Below are 20950 nucleotides of genomic sequence, written 5' to 3'. Positions count from 1 at the left end.
AGATCAGATATCACATCAGAGTAGTCTCAGCTGGAGTGGTAAGTTTGTGTCAGTGAGCGCTTTTCGTTTGCTTTGGAAGCTATTTATATTCAGCCACAGCTGAACTGTGACCACACTTATACCTTCCTTAATATATATATATATATATATATATATATATATATATATATATATATATATATATATATATATATATATATATATAGATAGATATAGATATATAGACTTTATTCTTGCACTGTTGCACTGTTTGACTTACTCATTTGCACCATCACCATGACACTCACTCACACAGAGCACCTTACCTCACCTTACCTTATGCACAGAGAATCACAGGCTCAGTCCCTGCCTCAGTCATTGCAAGTGCGTCTTGATTGATTAATCACCCACTATGTGGATACTGTTTTTTATAATTGATTTAGATTAAGGGTTATTTAGTATAATTTGTATTTTAGTATATTTAGTATTTAGTATATATTTATCTTCTACTGTCCTTATTGCTTAGTTGTGTTTTTTATATTATATACTTTGAATTACTTTCTGCTGTTAGTGAATGTGTGTGTGTGTTGTCTGTATGCTACTGTGACCTTGAATTTCCCCAGGGATCAGTAAAGTATCTATCTATCTATCTATTTGTTTGTTTTGGTAGAGCGAGGGTGTCGGTCCGACGGCCGTCGGCTGGCCAGCACTTTTGCTTTTCTTTCATTTGTTAGCAATATGCCAGGCTCTACAGGAAATATTGAGAGTGATATGGAGGAGGAATCTCAGGGTCCAAGTGGGCGCGCAGGGACAAGAAAAATAAGGGGAAGTGGTGGTGGTGGTGGGTGGTGGTGGTGGTGGTAGGTTGTGGTGGTAGTGGTGGTAGGTTGTGGTGGTGGTGGGGGTGGTGGTGGTGGTGGTGGTGGCGAAAGCCCAGCTAGTAAAGGTAGAAGAATTAAGGAAGACGAGTTCAAAGTGCTGATGAAATTCAATGTGGATATCTCTAAACATGACATTTCCAATCCAATGCGTTTAACTAAATTGATTAGAGATGCTGTTGGAGAGGTGGCATCAGCGAGGTATATTACACAACAAGGTCATAGTGTTTTGCAAGTCTAGCCAGCAAAAACAGAAGGCCTTACGCTTAAGTAAACTACGGAAAGAGGATGTGGAATGTGTGGAGGTGGGGGTAAGAGATGGAATAATAGGAGTCATTTCTTGTGTCCCCATGAATATTTCTGAAGATGTAATGAGAACTTGTATGGAGGGAGGGACACTAGTGAAGGCAACTCGGTTTCACACTACCAAGGAAGGGAAAAAGGTTCCAAGCACAATGATCTTGCTGCATTGTAGTGAACTGCAGCTAAAACAGGTAATGATTGGATATGTTTGCTACTCAGTCCCTGATATGCGGTAAATAGGACTAACACCGTAGTAGGAGAAACATCCCCATATCATGATGCTTGCACCACCATGCTTAATTGTCTTCACTGAGTACTGTGGCTTGAATTCGGTGTTTGCAGGGCGTCTGACATACTGAAAGAGGTCATGCTGAAGAGGAAATGCCTTTGAGGTGGACCTTTCAACAAGATAATGACCCGAAACACACCAGCAAGCGAGCAAAAGCATGGTTCCATATGAACAGGATTCAACTGATGGAGTGGCCAGCACAATCCCCCAGACCTTAATCCCATAGAAAACTTGTGGGCTGACATAAAAAGTGCAGTGCATGAGGCAAAACCAAGAAACAAAGAGGAATTGTGGAATACAGTACAATTAACCTGGGCTGCAATACCTGTTGAACGATGCCAGAAGTTGGTTGACTCCATGCACCACAGATGTGAAGCAGTTATCAGAAACCGTGGTTTTGCAACAAAATATTAGTTTAGGATACTCAGCCAAGTTCACAAGCCTGTCCTTAGCTTACTGGCCTAATTTGGAAGGCCACAATCAAGGGAATCCTGCTAAAAAGGTGATAGAGCCATGCTGGGAGTATGAGGCCAAGAAAGGCAGGGGATTTGGGTGGAGGGTGAGGGAATGGGTACAGGAAGTGGGATTGAGAGGGAATGGTTAGCCCCACAGTAGCTATATCACCAGTGCCACCTTGGTTATTCCCCCTACCTTTAGTGGACATGAACATTTAGGAGTATGCACAGGAAGAACAAGAGAAACAGTATGTGGCTGGGTTTGCACTGGATCATATTTTGAACACATATGCAAGACATGTCCAGGTTTATACAGGTGGATCAAAGGATCCTGTATCTGGGAAAACTGCAGCTGCCATGGTGGTAAAGGGGATGAGAGAGACTGAGATCATTGCCATCATAAAAGCGCTAGAGTGAATTGAAGAGACAGGACAAGACAAGGTGCTAATTTGCACTGACTCTGCAGCAGTGTTGGGTAGCATACAGTCCTATGTGGGGATATGAGGCAATGAAAAGGTGGATGGACTAGCCAAAAAGGCCCTAGAGAGACCAGATCCACAGGTCAATATTAAGCTTGGGAGGGGGGAGGTTCTATTAGGAGGGCCCTGACAAAGCAGTGGCAGACCCTGTGGAGCACAAGTCCCAAAGGCAGGCACATGTATAACATCCACAGAGAGGTTAGGAGAGAAGCTAAAGTGGGAGGATGCAGGAGGGATGAGGAAGGATGCAGTCGTCATTGCCAGGCTCAGAATTGGGCATGCACTGCTGAACAGCACCCAGTGTAGGGTTGGTAGAGCAGAGACAGGATACTGCTTGTGGTGTCCAGACCAAGAGGAGACAGTGCAACATGTATTGCTTGTTTGTCCTAGGTACCAGAGTCACAGGGAGCAGTGGAAAGATCAATTACAAAGAGCTGGATGCTCAGGCTTTAATCTAGCTGCAGTTCTGGGATCTGGAGTAAGGCCAGCAGAACTGATCAGGTTCCTCAAGAGTGCAGGGCTATATGCAATAATATGAATATCTCTTCTGATTATTATTTCCTTTCTTTATTTTATTCTTATTTTCTTTATGTGTGGGAGTATGTATGTGTATGTGTGTGTATATGTATATGTTCTTTTTTCCTCTCCTTTCTGCTTTTATTGATTTATTATTGCTGAGACGCCATAACATGCAGTGGCAATATGTTGATCTGCAGGTGGCGGTATGTGCCTGTAGGTGTAACCCGCCATTAAACCGAAAGAAGAAGAAGAAGATATCACATCAACATGTCAGCCGGAGGGGTACCAGAAAATGTCTAATAAGGGGAGAACTGCCACTCTCGGAAAACTTCCGGTTTCTGAACTGGTTGCAGTTCCTTAAAGGTGTTCTAAGCCATTTGTTACCACGGGTGGGTCGCGATAGTCACGATTTATGTCGTGTAATAGCTAAATACCATTCAGCCAGGAAAGCTAGCAGCTTTCTATTAGGATCTAGCAGGGCTGTAGTACTCGAGTCCGGTCTTGGACTCGAGTCCGGACTCGAGACCGTTTTTCTATGGTCTCGGACTTGTCTCGGACTCGCTAGTATTTGGACTTGGTCTTGTCTCGGTCTCGGCCACTGGTCTTGCCAAATATGGCTTTTGGTCTCGACCGAGTCCAGGTGTCTTTAGGGCCATCAAAATTAACGTGTTAATCGCCGCGATTCATTTTGAAATACATAATGCGTTACAAAATATTAACTTAATAGTGTTTACCTTTGTGGGGGGCTGATGTCACGTAACGGAAGCCGCAAAACCTAAAACCGCAAGCCTGAGAGTTTATTTTACTGTCTGTGGAGTTAGCTAAAGATAAAGAGGAACCAACATTTAGCCAAATAGTAGCTTTACTGCAAACTGCTTTTCACTCTTCTTAGATAACGTTTACAATGTCAAAATGCACCAACTGCAACAGTTACATAAAGATGATACTTTTCGGCTCCTCTCCATTAAGATCCAACTTGAACGTATGCTACTCCATTTAATTAAGAGCGCGTCTGAACGCACACGAGGAGAGAAAACGATTGGCAGGCTCCAGCTGGCTTGTCGTTGTTGATGATAATTGATATCTCCTTTTTAATATAAGAAACTTATAAAAGGAAGGCAACAAAGACGAGGTTAGAGGAGATTACGGATTTATCCGATTTCCACTACTGACCAGTTATAAACATGTATGTAGGCTGCACTCACTGTGATTTGAAAAATGGACAAAAATATGAAGAGTTGTCTTTGCCTTTGTGTAATGGAACTGGTGAGTCTTGAAGTCTTCAATAATTTGTTTACATGAAGCACATATTATGCCGATTGAAACACATTCCATTCAGATAGCTAGGTGACTGGCTCAGGCTCATCATTCACTTTTAATTGCAAACAGAAAATGTCTAGCTAGCATCATGTCATTACATGCTTCTATTTCCAAAGGAATGAAAACTGTTCATACCAACTTAATATCATGCTTATCATTGTTAATATTGTACAATACATGTGGTACAAACAATATTAGAGCTTGTGGACTAGCTATAGGCTATATTTCAATGGAGCTGGTAAAAAAAAGATCATTATGAGAACGTGGCCACAATGGGCTTAAAGTAACAGTGCACCATTTACAAATGAGTTAAACAGCATCATATGTGTAGTATTTCTTAAGAAATTAATACTTTAAAACACAATTACTGTGTCAGTATTATCATTTAAATAATATAAAAGTGTTTTACTTTTACCTTTGTGGTTACTCATTAATTTTGTGATTTATGTTGAAGCTTTAGTCTTTAGGAACTTTTTAATTGCGGTTAATCGAGATTAATTCATTTCAAAATATATATTTTGAATCGTTTGACAGCCCTATAATAATATTGGAGAAGGGGAATAGCTACACTTACAAATCCTGGGTGTGTTCACACTGTTTTTGCTTTTAGATAATAATAATAATAATAACCCAAAATGATTGTCTTGATACTGTCATGCACAAGACTTTTTTTCCTATCCTGGACTCGGTCTTGACTCGGACTCTAACCTTTTTGGACTCGGTCTTGTCTTGGACTCGAACCTCTTTGGACTCGGTCTTGACTTGGTCTCGACTAGTCCTGGTCTTGGACTTGTCTTGGACTCGACAAAGGTGGTCTTGACTACAGCCCTGGGATCTAGTTCGTTTATCACAGTCATATCTATCTGTAAATTTGTACAAGTATGTAGAATAGCCTAAAACAGTGACTCAAACTGAGCAAACACGTTGCAGGGAGATGCCAGCCATGGATATCTCACTCGCAAAATGAAACAATATTTCTGTGGGCCGCCTGGCATGGACCTCGCAGACAATGAATCAGTCATGAATCAGCCTATCTTTGCATTAACAATAACAGACACCAGCTCTTCAATTTGGCAGATTAAAAACTAATGTGTTTTTTTGAAATCGCAAAGACCGCGCTGTCAACGAAGCAAACAGACCGAACAATTTGCGTCAAAAGCTGATAGTTTCGATATGCCTTTTCTCTTTACAGTTAGCAGCCTCCTCACATTCTTACTTAGGGCTGAGCTACACCAGGCGCGTAACTGAAGCGTTCCGTTCGCGACGCGTAAAATCCATTTTTAAAGGTGCCATGTGTAAGAATTGAAGTAAAAATATCCAAAAAATAAGCTACACGCATCAAAAGAATGAGAAGAAATAAGGGCGATGATGTCATTGAAAAAATGACAAGGTATAGTGCTGCAGAGATATCAACCTGAATTAGCATGCTAAATTACTAGCCACAGCCCGACAGGTGTCATAATACCAGTTTCGGCCATGGGAGGCGGTATGCGGGCAACATAACCGCCAGCCAAACTGCAATACACGTGTCTCGGTTGTTACTCTGGGGTAGACCAACTCACTTTCTGGAGGTATAATGCCCCATCTTTTATAGAATGTGGAGTATGAATTGATTTTTTGACAGACATTACACATGGCACCTTTAAAGACTTGTCTATTTTTTACGCAAACAGAGCGCTTCAGTTATGCGCCTGGTGTAGCTCATACCTAAACCTCACATTGCTGGTATTGTAGCATAGGGCATGGTGCCAAAAAGCAAAGATATTCTACAAGGTAGTGTGCAAAAGTGGACCACATAAACAATACAACATTATAAAACATTTTTAGGCTGATAATTGATGGGCAATTCCACGGAAAATTGACTTTTTGTGACATCCATAACGCCAGTGAAATGCCTTGGCATTTGTATGATGTGAATGATAACATTAATTTTTGTGCATTTTTTCTCATGTAATGATAGTTTAACACACTTTTTTGACTGTAACACAAGATGACTTACTCCACAGTTTACATTAAGCCATTTCCACTTCAAGGTAAGCAAAACAGTTTTCACTGGATGGCCACACATAGACCTGTGAGGTTCTATATGAGTATATATAATCGCTTGATCATGCCATAGCTGATTTTAACCTTAGACTGTATAAAATGGGTTTTAAGTCTACATTGGATGGTTACATTTTTTTATGACTTATAATCCAGTTCTCAAAGGAGAATGTGAATTAGATTACTTCCAGAACCTGAGTGGGCTGTGACTGTTAAGGTCTTGGTATGAATGGCTCCCTGCAAAGTTCCCTTGTTATACACATAGCATAACACTGTTTGAGTATGTACAGGCTATATTTTGCTTCCATTTTGGTAAATCAAAAAGAAAAGCCAAATGAATTTACACAAATACTGACAAATTGCCAAGTTATCTCATTTAATAACTTTATGTGTACTTCTGTGAAAAAGTTTAAGCACCTGTCAACGGCAAAAAGCCTGTAAATTCAGAGCATCCGATGAGATGTCATCTCCATAATATATAGTAGAATTTGATAAAAAATAATATGAAATCCATTTAAAAAATAGTATTTATGACAAATGATGAAGGAAAGCAAGTTTTTATCAGTTAGATGTATCAAATGAGAAATGGAAAAGTTAACCAATTTGATTATTTTTATACCTTAATAGGGCAACGTATCCCAGGAGATACAACTCATGAAATCCAAAATATCCAAAATATTTCAAAAATGAGTGTGGAAATGTTTTCCTTAGGTGCAAATGAGGAATTAACATAAAATTACAGAATGTAACATAAAATGATTTACTACTATTTTTTTTACTCTTGCCTGTTTAAGGGTTAATACTTCAATATCAATATACTATCAATTCATGCCTATTAGTGTGCTTGAGTGTAGGCCTAGCCTGCTCTGCCAGTTCTTGTCTACACCCATTCAGAGCACAAAGTGCAGAGATCTCTGTTAAATCAAGTTTAATAGACTTTTACATAGCTAGTACCAGCTGAAGTCTGTAAGGCCTTCCATAGGTTAAAAAAAAGGATCAGATAGACAAACAGACAGGTGAGTGTGTGTGTGTGTGTGTGTGTGTGTTCACCACATATGCTAAGATCTTGGTTCTATTAGAGTTAGGAATGTGAATTGTAGCTACGTTTTTATGATCCTCAAACCCTTCTGACCATCTCAGGTTCTTTTTTAGCATTTTTGAGCATTCCAGTCTGGAGAAAATCAACCTTATATCAGGTGTGCGCCTGTTATTTATTCTGCTGCTGTTGGCCAGTTGCTACGTATGCTCATCAATATGTCAATGACATGCCTCTTTATGCAGACAGGAGTCGATCCCCATTTTGCGCCTATAGACATGAACTACAACAAACTATCTTGCCATATACAGTCTTTGGGCCTACTTTGGGTCGATGCCCTTGTTTTTTCTTATTGTGAACCAAAAACATGGCAGAGTTATTATAAGTTATAAGACAGTGTTGAGGAATGGAGGTACGCTATAGGCTAATGTTTACTAATGGTAAATTATGGTAATGGTTTTAATTGTTGTAAGTAGCCACTGTGTTTAATGGTGATTCCAATTTCATTCTTTAGCTAAAGACACAATGAAAAATAGGTGAATTTGTGTTTCCTGTACTTTAGGCTGCGGTTAGCTTTTTTTGCTGTTTTTATATTAACTCATTGAATGCCAAGCTGTTTTCGGAAGCTTTGTCCTAGAGTGCCAGCAATCTATACCATTGTTGATGATTTTTGTACAGCCACAGCAAATTCTCTGTTATAGCTATGAACACATTAAAAGGTGAGACTTTAAGCTCTCAGTGGGTGCAAACCGTGTATTTCTACACGCCTCTGTTCCTAAGAAATCCCAAGCTTAACAGTGGCTAGTTTTCATCAAGAAAAGATATAACGTCTTTCATGAAATATGAAGTGTTGCCTGTAAACTTTCCGGGAAGTGATCAGCAAGACCTGGCTAGACTGCCACCTAGTGATAGACCCACGAAAATGGCCTGGTTTTGAGCTGACGTGCAAGCGTCACTGATTCGACCCAAAGCGGCAACCGAGTTATGATAAAATGTCCAGATAAAATGTCCAGATTGTGCGTTTTCATGAGTTTTCGAACGTCATATATTTCATTTCCATTCATCACAGAGTTCCCAAAATCACATATAAGGTGTGTTAGAGTGTCTAGTTTCGTAATTAAAAAAAAAAAGCTAAAAACGTAATATTTCGTTTTTGGCACTCAACGCATGGGAAGGAAAAACGTAATATTACGTTTTTGGCACTCAATGAGTTAACCAATGTGGATAGATAACCTATGAATTTTCGTATTGTTATGTTATTTCTGCATTACAAAAATACAGTTTTAAGTATTCATCAGAACTCCACCCTCTGTGTCTTTCTTAACGTCAACTAATTAACAAATTAATTAAAATCGACTAGTTCATAATAGTAGTCGACAACTAGTCGTCTACTGACAATCACTAGTGAGTAAAATGAACAGTTTTGTTGTATTCCATTAGCCTGGCTAACGTCAGACCTCATCTCATTGAGATGGGGTCTGGGAACTAGACATTCATTTTCTCGTATTTAAAACGTGGTTTACGAATGCCCAGAGCCGTTTATTGGGCGCTACGAATGTCTATCAAATGCGTCTGTACACAGCTCATAACGGCTTCGGTGTGTCGTCATCGTCTTGCTCCCTCCCTCCGTTCTGTGATTGGTTCCTTCGTTGAGGTGAAAACGAAGTCCATAGAATCCAGGCTGCCTAGCAGCGTGAATAAAATCGCGCGCGTAAGGCAGCATGGGAAAACCCAGGCTAGTATTCCCTCAACTTTTGACAACATTTCTCCCAAATTTCAAATTGCGATTCAGCCAATCATAATCAAGGATCAGAACTAAATGTTTTAGAATGTTCCATAATGTTACTGATTGAAGAACTATTTCTTTAGGCCCAATTCCCATTGTAGCATAGTCAGCACTCCAATACGGGTCAAGCCCCGAAAAATTGACCACCACCTGCTATATTGATGTTTTTTTTCTTCAGGAGCATGCCTAAGCTGCTGCAATGGATTCCCCCCCGAGCAATCAGAAGGCATCCAGCAGAGAAGAAGGAGGGACTATGGATCCTAGAGGGTCCATCAACTTGCCCTACCCACAGGGATCTGCAGACACACCTCAAACCTCTATTACGGCTCAAACATGTGGGGTGGTCAATGCATCGCAGTCCACCATTACGGCTCAAACGCATGGGGTGGTCAATGCGCCGCAGATTGCACACAGTCATATTGAGGGAGCTGTCACATTTAATATGGTGACACACATGCATAACACAGGTATGTAACATATCTTAGTACAACCAATTGAAATGGATTGTGCACATCATGTGTGATGGTGATGGATTGTGCACTTCAAGCTTCCAATAAGCTGTCAAAACGCCTGACAAAAAAAAAAATTCAAAATGTGTTTGATGTTCAGAGATGTCAGAGAGAATTTCCTGATTTCTGAATGACTGATTATTTTTCAGGAAATGCAAGAGAGGATGATTTCGACAGAGGACATGGGGCTGTTAAAGGAGGTATGGAAAGCTTTAATTTCCATACAGTCATACCAAACTTACCTCCACAATTATTGGCACTGTTGGTGAAAATGAGTAAAAGGGCTTTTTTTTGTTAAATTCAGTTATTGGTGAATTTGCATAACCCGGCCCAGCCTGTGCAATTTGCATAACCTTATCCAACTTTTAATTTCATGTAACTTTATTTCGAAAAAAAAAAAAAAAAAAACAACCCCTCAACAAATGACTATTTTTAACACAATCCCTCATGACATAATTATCAACATATCTAGAAAAAGAAAAGAAAGAAAGAAAATGTTGTGATTTATATTGTATATATGTATATAAGTCTCATATTTTGAAATATAACCTGACTCAACCTGATTCAACTGAAGATGCATTGGGTTGTTTTTTTGTTGTTTAGATGCCAGTGTGCATAAAGTGTCTTCCAAACTAAAGTCTAACCTGAAGTTGAAGTTTGAGAATATATTTGAGGGCCTTGCCAAACGTGGAAACCCAACACTGCTGAATCGGATGTTCACAGAGGTCTACATCACAGAGGGAGAGAAGGAAGTTGTTATTGGTGAGCATATCTATTTCCAGATGATTGATGGAAAGAGACCAACAGGCTTTTCCAGAGAAGATGGTCGTCTTGTGATTTACTATGAAAATAGCATGAGGATGCTGAACACAGCACCTATAGATCAAAGCTATTACCAGATGGTTCCTAAAGGAAGACAATGTGAGAATTTTAAAAGTCCTTTTCATTCAGCGACAGACAACTTGAGTGAGCATGAAGTATGGCAGCTGAACACAGCATCCAGGCATCAAACCTGTCATGAACCTGCTATCAACTGCAATGACATCTTCAAGCCTCTGCCTGGTCAGGATGTGCACATCAGAACTGTGCTAACAAAGGGTGTGGCAGGGATTGGAAAAACGGTCTCTGTTCAGAAGTTCATTTTAGATTGGGCAGAAGAGAAGGCCAATCAGGATGTGGATTTCATTTTTGTTCTTCCTTTCCGTGAGCTGAATCGTTTTCAAAACAGCAAGTTAAGTCTTCATGAGCTGCTTGAGATCTTCCACCCTGAGCTGAAAGACATGAAAGACATGAAGAAGTACGGTGAAGCCAAAATAGTTGTCATATTTGATGGTCTGGATGAAAGTTATTTACCTTTAAGCTTTCAGAGAAACAGGATTGTTGCAGACGTTGCAAAGAGATCATCGCTGGATAAGTTGCTGATTAATCTCTTCAAAGGTAATCTACTTCCGTCTGCCCACATTTGGATAACATCACGCCCGGCTGCTGTTCACCGGATTCGGTCTGACTGTCTTCATCGAGTAACGGAAATACGCGGCTTTAATGACCAACAGAAGGAGGAATACTTCAGAAAGAGGGTTTCAGATGAGATGCAAGCTGACACAATCATCTCACACCTCAGAGCATCAAAGAGCCTTCACACCATGTGCCACATTCCAGTGTTCTGTTGGATTGCCTCCACGGTTCTTGGAGGAATGCAAAGTGATACGATCGGAGGAAACCTTTCATACACATTGACAGGAATGTACACTCGTTTCCTGCTCATCCAAACAAATGTGAAGAACCAGAAGTACTATGACAAAGATGAGCGGGACTCAAGGGAATTGTCTTCATCCGATGTCCAAATCCTGCTCCAGATTGGCAAACTAGCCTTTGAAAACTTAGAGAAGAGCAAACTCATATTCTCTGAAAGAGACCTGAAAAGATATGGATTGAACACTGTGGAAATATCAGTCCACTCAGGACTTTTCACAGAGATTCTCAAAAAAGAAGATCCCATGTTTGAAGGGCAGTGGTACAGCTTCGTACACCTGAGCATACAGGAGTTTCTCGCAGCTGTCTATGTGTTCCTTTCATTTGTCCGAGAGCAAGTGGATGTGTCCCAACTAAATGCAAAAAAAGGTGTCACTTCTCAAAACTCTAGTTTTGACAAAAACTGGCTGCGAGATTCAATGCAACCTTGTGAGAAATCTGGAAAATCACTACTTACCCGTGAGCAGTACCAATCCTATGTACTAGACGACTCTGACTGTGATTCAGAGGATGAGCCGTTGAAGAAGTCAGACATCCAGGATGAAATGCAACAACAGTACACACCCCAAGACTTCTCCACACTACATGAGTGGCACAGGGTTGCTGTGGACAAGTCGTTGAAGAGCAAGAATGGGCATTTGGATCTCTTTCTACAGTTCCTCCTTGGGCTTTCACTGGGGGCCAATTACAGCCTCTTTAGATGCCTGTGCTTACCAACTGGGATCTTTCAGGAGGATATCTGGAAAACCACAGAGTACATCAAACACAAGCTCAGATTGGAAGACCAGAGGAAATGCCCTACACCTGAAAGATGCATTAACCTGCTCAACTGTCTCACTGAGGTCGGCGACACCACAGTGACCGGGGAGATCCAGTCATACATCATGTCCAAGAATGTTCCAGAGAAGAAACTGACTACAGCTCAGTGTTCTGGCTTGGCCTACATGATGTTGACGTCCAAAAATGTTTTGGATGAGTTTGACTTGAAGAAGTACAGGACCTCTGCAGGAGGTCGCAGAAGACTGGTTCCACTGGTTAGGTGCTGCAGAAAAGCACTGTGAGTATAAAAATGATACTACAACAACAACCATAGCACCCACGGTACGGCATATGCTACAGAACAAACTACCTCTTGTGTTTAATTGTAGATTAAATATGGGTGTCACCTAGCCTGACGTGTCATACAGTACTCAGATTCTAGGCACCTAAATGCACAAATAAATGAATAAATAAATATTTTCCCCCCTGCAGACTTGCCAATTGTCAACTCACGCGAAATTGCTTTGAGACAATCTCCTCAGTGCTTCAGACTTCTGACTCCCTCCTCAGAGAGCTGGACTTGAGCCACAACTTCCTGGTTCCACAGACATTGGAGACACTCTGTGCTGGTCTAGTCAGTCCCCACTGCAACCTGGACTCTCTGAACCTCAGCTGCATCAACCTGGAATACACGGGTTCGATACTGCTGAAGGCGGCATTGCTGGGACCTCATCACCAGCCCAGCTGTCTGAGGTGAGGCATACTCTCCAAACTCAAAAGGAATGCTCAAGTGGGCAAGGGTTACAGGCCTGGTATAGTCCTGCATCTGTGTCCCATGCAACAAGAACAATGCAGGTGTGTTGTGTGCTTCCCACCACAAATCTTGAGGTGTGAGCATCAAGCTAAACTTGGTTATTATAGCACCCCCTATTGACAGATATAAGTGATTTTAGGTCTGTGAGATCATGTCCTGATTTGGGACATGATTCACTGATGGTGAAAACATTGTCTATTGTTGCAAAAACAATAGGCATATTTCCTCTGCTTGGACCCTTAAGAATAATCCTTACAAACACAATAGGGATCCAGCATCTTTTCTGCTTGGACTCCTTAAAAAGCTAACTAGGTGCTACTGAGCTAATTGGAAGAATAGACATTGTAGTAGTAGTAGGCTTGTAGTAGTTGGGCCCAGAACTTGGACTCGCACCTTAATTTTAAGAACTTGTGACCTGACTCGGACTTGAGCACCAATGACTTGGATTTGGACTTTGAGTTGTGCATTGACTGCATTAGGACTCGTAAATTGTAAACTTCAGTGAAGTTTCCATTTAAAACAATCACAGTACATGTCAGTTCAGTCAACTTCATTTAAAGCTGTTTTATGCTTCTGCGTAACTCAAGACATATTTTGGTTACAATGACAGGGTTATCCATTTGTTAAGTCTCTATTTGTCGGTAATGTTTTGAAATCAGCACTTCGACAGCAATCAGTACTTTGTGAGCAGTTGTGGGAAAGTTAACTTTCACGATATAGCATAAACTGGCTGGCAGACACCTTGCAATTTACCTCAGACTTATTTTCTGGTTACAATGACTAGGTCATTGGAATGTACTGTGTCTATTTCTCGATAACTTTTACAAAATCAAAGCAAGAAAAGGCCAAACAAATAAGATTCATATTTTAGCACGGCTGTCTATGGAGTTTGCCATTCTGACTACCGTTCCGGTGATGAGCGGTGCAGACACAGAAATTCAAAAGGGTCATGCCTACACCGAGACAAGGGGATGGGCATTGCGTGGAGTTGACGCAGAAGCATAAAACAGCCTTTATTCACAAACCAGTTTACTGAATGAGTACTACCTACTACCTACTCACTAAAGCTCCATTTTGTAGCCTACGTGGCAATAGACTCACTGGACAAACATGCTCAAATCTTACATTTTGTTTGCTGGCTCCCTTCCTGGGACTTGCAACTGTGCATAGGATCCACATGAAAAGGGCATATGCAAGAAACACAGAAAGTACATGCGCACAAAGATATTCTGATTGATAAGGCTGTGTGAATGCATGCCCTACACCAATGTTTTTTTAATCGTGTTAATTAAGTGCCACCATAGATCCTCTATTTCACACGTCACTGTTGTTGTTAGCAATGAGGTACGATATGCTCTATGCTTTAAAATCTTTGGCTGCTACTATTTTGACCCTTTGATGCACCTTTACACCAAGTTGCCACAGGTAGGCCTACCTCCTAGGGATAAACAGCAACACAGTTCTGAATGAATGATGCATTTTACTTACAAAAAAACCCTCCCAGATAGCTCAGTCGACAGGTCAATGTCATTTGAGTTAGATTGGACTCGACTCAGACTCAAGGTTTAGTGACTTGACTATAACACTGGTAGGTAGTAATTGTTCCTTTCATTCTCCTGTCAGAATGAAAAAAAAAAAAAAAAAAAAAGAATGAGCATGTGTGATTTTCCCATAGACTCAACGGATGTTATCTGGAAGACGACTGCAGTGAGTTTATACTCACAGCTCTTCAATCAGAGAAATCCAGACTGACCCTACTGGATCTCTCCTATAACAGCCTGACAGATTCTGGAATCATACAGATCCTGATTGGACTTGCAAATCCGAACTGTAAACTTTACACACTGAGGTAAATGATTCACTGTAATTGATACATGGGTAAAAGTCTCTATACATCTCCCTGTGTCTTTCTATATAATATTGTGTTTTTTTTACTGTTATGTAGTATGTTATGTATCTAAAAACATCTCTCTAAATAATCTGCATATCTGGATAGCCCTGACCGTCTATTTAGTCATCCAACATTCTACATGCTCAAATTTGTAGGAGCCCAATTTTCCGTTTTGTTCCTGTAAAGTTTTCTTGTCTCTGAGCAGGTTGGGAGGCTGTGCGATTACTAAGGTATCCTGTGAGGTGCTGGGTTCTGTTCTACAGTTCTCCACCCTCAGAGAACTAGACCTGAGTGGCAGTGGAGTGGGAAATGAGGGGGTGAAACGCATCTTTTCCAGAACGTCGACTCAGCTGGAAACATTGAGGTGGGTTTCATATTGCTGTGCATGAATGTTTGACCATTGCTCTCCAATGCACAATATTTATGCATTTACATTCTGATCGATGTTAAAATGCAGTTGCGTAAAATTCAGGATAGGTTGGATAATGTAAACATTTTCATATTACAAATATAAATTAAACACAGAAGACTAACAGATGAACACTTTTCATTCCTATTACTGTGTTATTTACAGTGATTATATATGTATTAGTGTTGATATTTATGCTTATGCATTTGTTTTGTCTTTAAAAAAAACTTGCGAAAGATTTTAAACAACAAAAACGTATTTATTTTAAAAATTAAGGTGTCAATAATTAAGGATGATAATTTTGTCTCATAACAATAATGTGCTAATGCTAATGTGTTTTTGGTTGATAATTCAGGCATGATAATTCAGCATGATATATTAAAGTGCAATACAACAGTCTAAATATTGATTAAGTGTTATGGACGACAATGTAAACCACCAATATTTCAGTATCCTAAATCATTGGACCCTGTTGTCTTTTTCCCTCTTTCAGACTAAGGGAATGTGGTCTATCAGACGGTGCTTGTGATGTGCTGGGAAACACTCTGAGTTCCTCTGGGCTGAAGGAGTTAGAGCTGCGAGACAACAACATCAGGGATTCAGGAGTGAAGCTGCTCTGTGTTGGCCTGGCAAAGCCAACCTGCATCCTGCAGTCCTTAGGGTAGAAAAAAACACAACATTGAACAAATTTCAAATTGTATTTTTATAACATAATCAGATTAAATTATCACATAAAGCAGCTTGGCACAACACTTACAATTCAGTTCATACACGGGAGGCCCTTTAGCCAGCTCATATATTTGACCCCGTAGAGGGTCAACTGTCGTTACGGCATCTTCTGTTACATTCTGCTCCTTCCGTGTTCACTTTGACACTGACACTGAATATCCTGTTTACGCCCAACAAGGCAAGTCTTTATTCAACTTTGACACACACATAAATCACTCAGCATCGCGACATGCTCATTCACTAGCCTAGAAATCCAGACCCAAATCCAAAAGATTAAGTGTCTGGCTAAGAGTAATAAAAATGGCCCAACTCGAGGGGCGGCACCAAGCATGCATTTGAAACTCTCACTGCACGCAGTTGGATAACACTATGACCAATGTTTACTGGCTGATTCCGGACTACGACGCAAATGTAGCAGTTGAATAGTGGTGCACGCAGTGTGGGCGGTGGTAGTGTTAGTGGTTAAGGAGCTGGGCTAGCGTGCAGTAGCCTGTAGGGCGGTGGTAGTGTAGCGGTTAAGGAGCTGGGCTAGCGTGCAGTAGCCTGTAGGGCGGTGGTAGTGTAGTGGTTAAGGAGCTGGGCTAGCGTGCAGTAGCCTGAAAGTTGTCGGTTCAATTCCCGGCTTCCACTGTTGTGCCCTTGAGCAAGGCACTTAACCCCAAGTTGCTCCGGGGACAATGTGATCCCTTGTAATATAGCTGACATATGTAAGTCACTTTGGTCAAAAAGTGTCTGCTAAATGTAATGAATAACACTATGACCAATGTTTACTGGCTGATTCCGGACTACGACGCAAATGTGTGACACTATGACCAATGTTTGTGATTGGTGCAGCTCGGCTCCAGGGCATAGGTAATGAGCATCGTTACTCATCGCCCGAGTGACTCGCTGAGCAAATTCAAATTGTGCTCGCGTAAACTCTGGATTTCCAGGGTACTCATTCGCTAGGTGCAACACCCAACCCGTGTAAACGGGTACACTAAAAATAGCCACTACAACACACCTGACGCTCCACTGGAAGCAAATGTGCTGACTATAGGACCTTCTGTGCATAAACTGAATTTACCTTAAAATTAGTAGAGGGTTACTATGGACTTTGAACATCTGCATTTACATTCGATTATGCATTATTCCCTTGTTGCTAGGCTCTCTGGCTGTCTGATCACTAAAGAAGGATGCAGATATCTGGCTTCTGCCCTCAAAGCAAATCCATCTCACCTGCAAGTGCTGGACCTCAGCTACAACCACCCAGGGGAGTCTGGAGTGGCAATTCTTTCAGAAGCACTGGAGGATCCCAACTACAAACTGGCAACACTGAAGTAAGCAAACATTTCAGTATATTTTAGTACAGGCTTATTGGATCAAGCTCTAATGATGACTTAGTTCAGCATGGTGTAGCCCTCCTTCTCTCTCAACTATTTGACAAGGTTTTTGTTATGTGATTGGTTGAAGCATCAAATTGTTTTCACTAAGTATATATACTCTTTTGATCCTGTGAGGGAAATTTGGTCTCTGCATTTATCCCAATCCGTGAATTAGTGAAACACACTCAGCACACAGTGAGGTGAAGCACACACTAATCCGACGCAGTGAGCTGCCTGCAACAACAGCGGCGCTCGGGGAGCAGTGAGGGGTTAGGTGCCTTGCTCAACGGCACTTCAGCCGCTTCCTATTGGTCGGGGTTCGAACCGGCAACCCTCCGGTTACAAGTCTGAAGCGCTAACCAGTATGCCACGGCTGCCCCCAGAAAATGTCCTTGTGTTAGGGCAATGTATTCAGTGCTGGACAGACCTTTCTGACATTTATGAGCTCTCTCTCTCTTTTCGTGTGTGTGTGTGTGTGTGTGTGTGTGTGTCTGTGTCTGTGTCTGTGTCTGTGTGATTACCTACAGTTCAAGAGATGGTGGTCTGCACAGGATCAAGCCCATGCTGAGGAAATGTAAGTGTTTCCAGTGTGCTTATAACATTTCTTTGACAATCTTTTTAGTTGGTTGTAGGCTGTATTCAATAAATACAATATAGAACAGGTCTGCATCTGACCGAAGCCGTGATTTTCATCTTGTTTATGTGGGTAATGTTGGTTTGCATTTGAGGCTTCTAGAAGTGACCTTAGCATTGCAGGAAGTTACAGAATATTCTGATTTGAAAGGCGAACAAAGTGCAAAGTCCAAGATCTAACTAAAGCTAAGTTAAAAATGAGCCTAAATCAGTTGGCTAATTTAATACCATGAGGAAGATCCAAAGCACAAACATCGGTGGGTAAGCTCAATGGGACTCATTGGCCGATATCTTTTCACAGTGTAGGCTACTCAGACAATGGAGAGTTTGCGGATCGTGAGGAGATATTTGCTAAATGTTATAAAAAGTGTTGCATGTTAAAACTCGCTTAGCATTGCTTAAAACACTGCTTGGTTGAATTTCCTATTTGTTGCACAAAAATAGGCCTAGTCTAGTTCCAGTTTTTGGCCACATTTTGTAAACTAACTATTACTACTAAACTATTCACCAAACTCATTACAACGTTTAAATCAACTGTCACGTAGCATCAGAATTAGCGATCTGACAGAGAGCCACATTGTAACATATGACTGACCTGGCAATGCAGTAGGCTAGGTAAAAAAGTTATTTTACAAACTTAAGGCTCAACAGAATTCTGGGATGTGCGTGTGCTCATCACTGTATTTTTTACAGTCTATGGTGCTCACTTGACAGTGAGAGAGATCGAACTAACCACTGGCCTTTGGCAACCATCTATTTAGTACTAGTTACGGCAGTTTCTCCTGTAAGTTCAGAAATTGTCAATATGTGGCGGAAAGTAGCAGTTCAACAAACAAGACAGTTTTAGCGGTCAAAAGGTGGAAAATTATAGCAGCAAATTAACACGATGCAAATGTGTCAATAATGGTATAAGCAGGGCAATGGACTCCACGGTGTTCGGGTATCAGAAGAATAATGCACTCGGCCACTCTCCTGCGCGTTGCGGCTGCATTGCCACCTTGAATGTCCATTATTTTTCTGATACCCAAACGCTGTGTCGTCCATTATCCCTTAATTACCCTACCTTTAAAAGAGGTATACAATTTGAGTTGTCTTGAATGCACCGTTCCACCATGATCATTTTAGTGGATATCAGGGAAGCACATACCACAGGTGTTTTTGACATTATGTGAAAAGGGTTATACTTTGAGGCTTTTTGCCTTTATTTGGATAGGACAGTGAAGTGTGACTGGAAGTAAGTGGGAGAGAGCGAGATGGAGTGGGATCCGGGAACGACCGAACCTTAGTCTCTGTGGGCACCTGGACCCGTACATGGCCCCAGTTGCTAGTTCTAGGTCATTTGAAGTAGGACATCACCAACATATTATCAGTTAAAAGGCTCGGTGCATTTTGCCAGTGTCAAATGTGCTGATGTTGATGTTTGATAGGCAATCAAAAGTGATCAAATAAAGAGAGAGAGAACAATAACAGTACATTTGATTGTAAATGTTTATTTTTAGCTTAAGTGAATGTTTTAGTGAATGATTTAGTGAATGTTTCATGTTTGAATCTCTCACTGACATCACACTGTGCGTTATGCTGGTGCTGATAAGAAAGCAAAGGGTTACCTTCCCTATCATGTTTAGATACCTCTTTTTTTACGTTTGACATATTCTGTTATTTGTAGATGCTCATGTCCTCACCCTGGACCCAAACACACAGGATAAATCAACTCGCTTTTTCTTGTCTGAGGACAAGCGGAGGGCATATATGGATTTTTCAGACGTGCAGAAATTGTACTCATATTGTCGAACCTGGTTTGGGGTGAGCTGCTGTGAAGGCCTTACAGGAGGGCGCTTCTACTGGGAGGTGGAGTGGAGGGAGGAGGTTGTGATCGGTGTGAAGTACAAGGGGAAAGACTCCAGGTACCACAAGGAGTCCTGGAGCCTCTACTGCAACTCCCGTACCGCTCACTACGAGGCGAGCCACAACAACAGCTTCTTCAGGATCGCCATGGCCGACGGAGAGTCCAGACGTGTAGGGGTGTGTCTCGATTGGCCGGCCGGCACGCTGTCTTTCTATTTAGCAGCTTCTGATAGGCTTAGACACCTTCACACTTTCCACAGTGACTTCTCTAAGCCTCTGTACCCTGAGTTTTATCTAAATGACAGTTGGCGGTCATCTGTCAAGATTGTTACCCTGTGAGTTTATTTATATCCTTGTACACAACTGGTCGGAATTATTGGATATTAACGACTTCACAGCTAACAGCAGTGGTTGGAATCCATCTGTCAGAATTGTCACCCTGTGATGTACTGTGTGATTTTTTTTCTTGATTTTGTATTTTATGATTTAATGATTTATGACCCTTAGGGTTAGGTTTTATGTGTGATGTGCTTATGTGTGACATGTCTTACTGCATTTACATTACATTTGCATCTGTTCATTTAGTAGACGCTACTACTAGTATAAGTGACCTACATATGTCAATTATATTACAAGGACCATTGTCCCTGGAGAAACTCTGTGTCTTGTTCAAGGGCAAAACGAAAGCCCTGGAACCCACAACTTTTCAGGCTACCACCACCCACCTTACTAAAGAGTTTTTTTTAATGATTTATGTTCCTTAGAGTTTGGTTTTATGTGTGATGTGCTTTACATTCACTTTTGTCCAAAGCGACTTACATATGTCATTTGTATTACAAGGGCCATTGAGCAACTCAATGTTAAGTGCCTTGCTCAAGGGCACAACGATGGAGACCTATGAACCTACAACTTTTCAGGCTACTGCATGCAAGCCCAGCTCCTAGCCACTATGCTACCACTGCAAAGAGTTTCGACTTTACCCAAACCATGTCTTGTGAGGATCCCCAAGGGAAACGTTCTTATAGCCTACATGAGGAGGCAGAATCTATGTCTCTGGGATTGATTATTTTTACGTTTGCATAGGTTGCCTATGTAAAGCACACTGAAATGCCTCTGTGTTTGGAATGCTCTAAATAAACTTGTCTTGCCTTGCCTAGG

At 41.2% G+C, this 20950-nt stretch overlaps 2 protein-coding genes across 4 annotated transcripts in view; both read left to right on the top strand.

Moving 5' to 3' along the window:
• Window positions 1-20950, top strand: part of LOC121718035 (NACHT, LRR and PYD domains-containing protein 12-like) — a 1225568-nt gene that overhangs the window by 367483 nt on the left and 837135 nt on the right. The gene's annotated exons all lie outside the window — the stretch shown is intronic.
• The window catches only part of LOC121718040 (NACHT, LRR and PYD domains-containing protein 3-like), a 26668-nt gene extending 5718 nt beyond the window's left edge, over window positions 1-20950 (top strand). The window contains exons 1-11 of one of the 3 annotated variants that reach the window (XM_042102829.1): window positions 3146-3265; window positions 9266-9554; window positions 9746-9796; window positions 10200-12405; window positions 12600-12860; window positions 14597-14770; window positions 15018-15176; window positions 15715-15882; window positions 17096-17269; window positions 17842-17888; window positions 19614-20950. In XM_042102829.1, coding sequence (XP_041958763.1) covers window positions 9287-9554; window positions 9746-9796; window positions 10200-12405; window positions 12600-12860; window positions 14597-14770; window positions 15018-15176; window positions 15715-15882; window positions 17096-17269; window positions 17842-17888; window positions 19614-20131 — 4026 coding nt within the window. In that variant the 5' untranslated portion in view covers window positions 3146-3265; window positions 9266-9286 and the 3' untranslated portion in view covers window positions 20132-20950. Of the gene's footprint in view, window positions 1-3145; window positions 3292-9265; window positions 9555-9745; window positions 9797-10199; window positions 12406-12599; window positions 12861-14596; window positions 14771-15017; window positions 15177-15714; window positions 15883-17095; window positions 17270-17841; window positions 17889-19613 lie in introns of those variants that run through there. The other 2 variants (XM_042102826.1, XM_042102827.1) reach the window with 2 other exon arrangements.

Source organism: Alosa sapidissima, chromosome 9 (assembly GCF_018492685.1).
Source record: "Alosa sapidissima isolate fAloSap1 chromosome 9, fAloSap1.pri, whole genome shotgun sequence".
NCBI lineage: Eukaryota > Metazoa > Chordata > Actinopteri > Clupeiformes > Clupeidae > Alosa > Alosa sapidissima.
The sequence above is the reverse complement of the archived record's forward strand: the minus strand, read 5'-3'. Positions and strand labels throughout refer to the sequence as shown.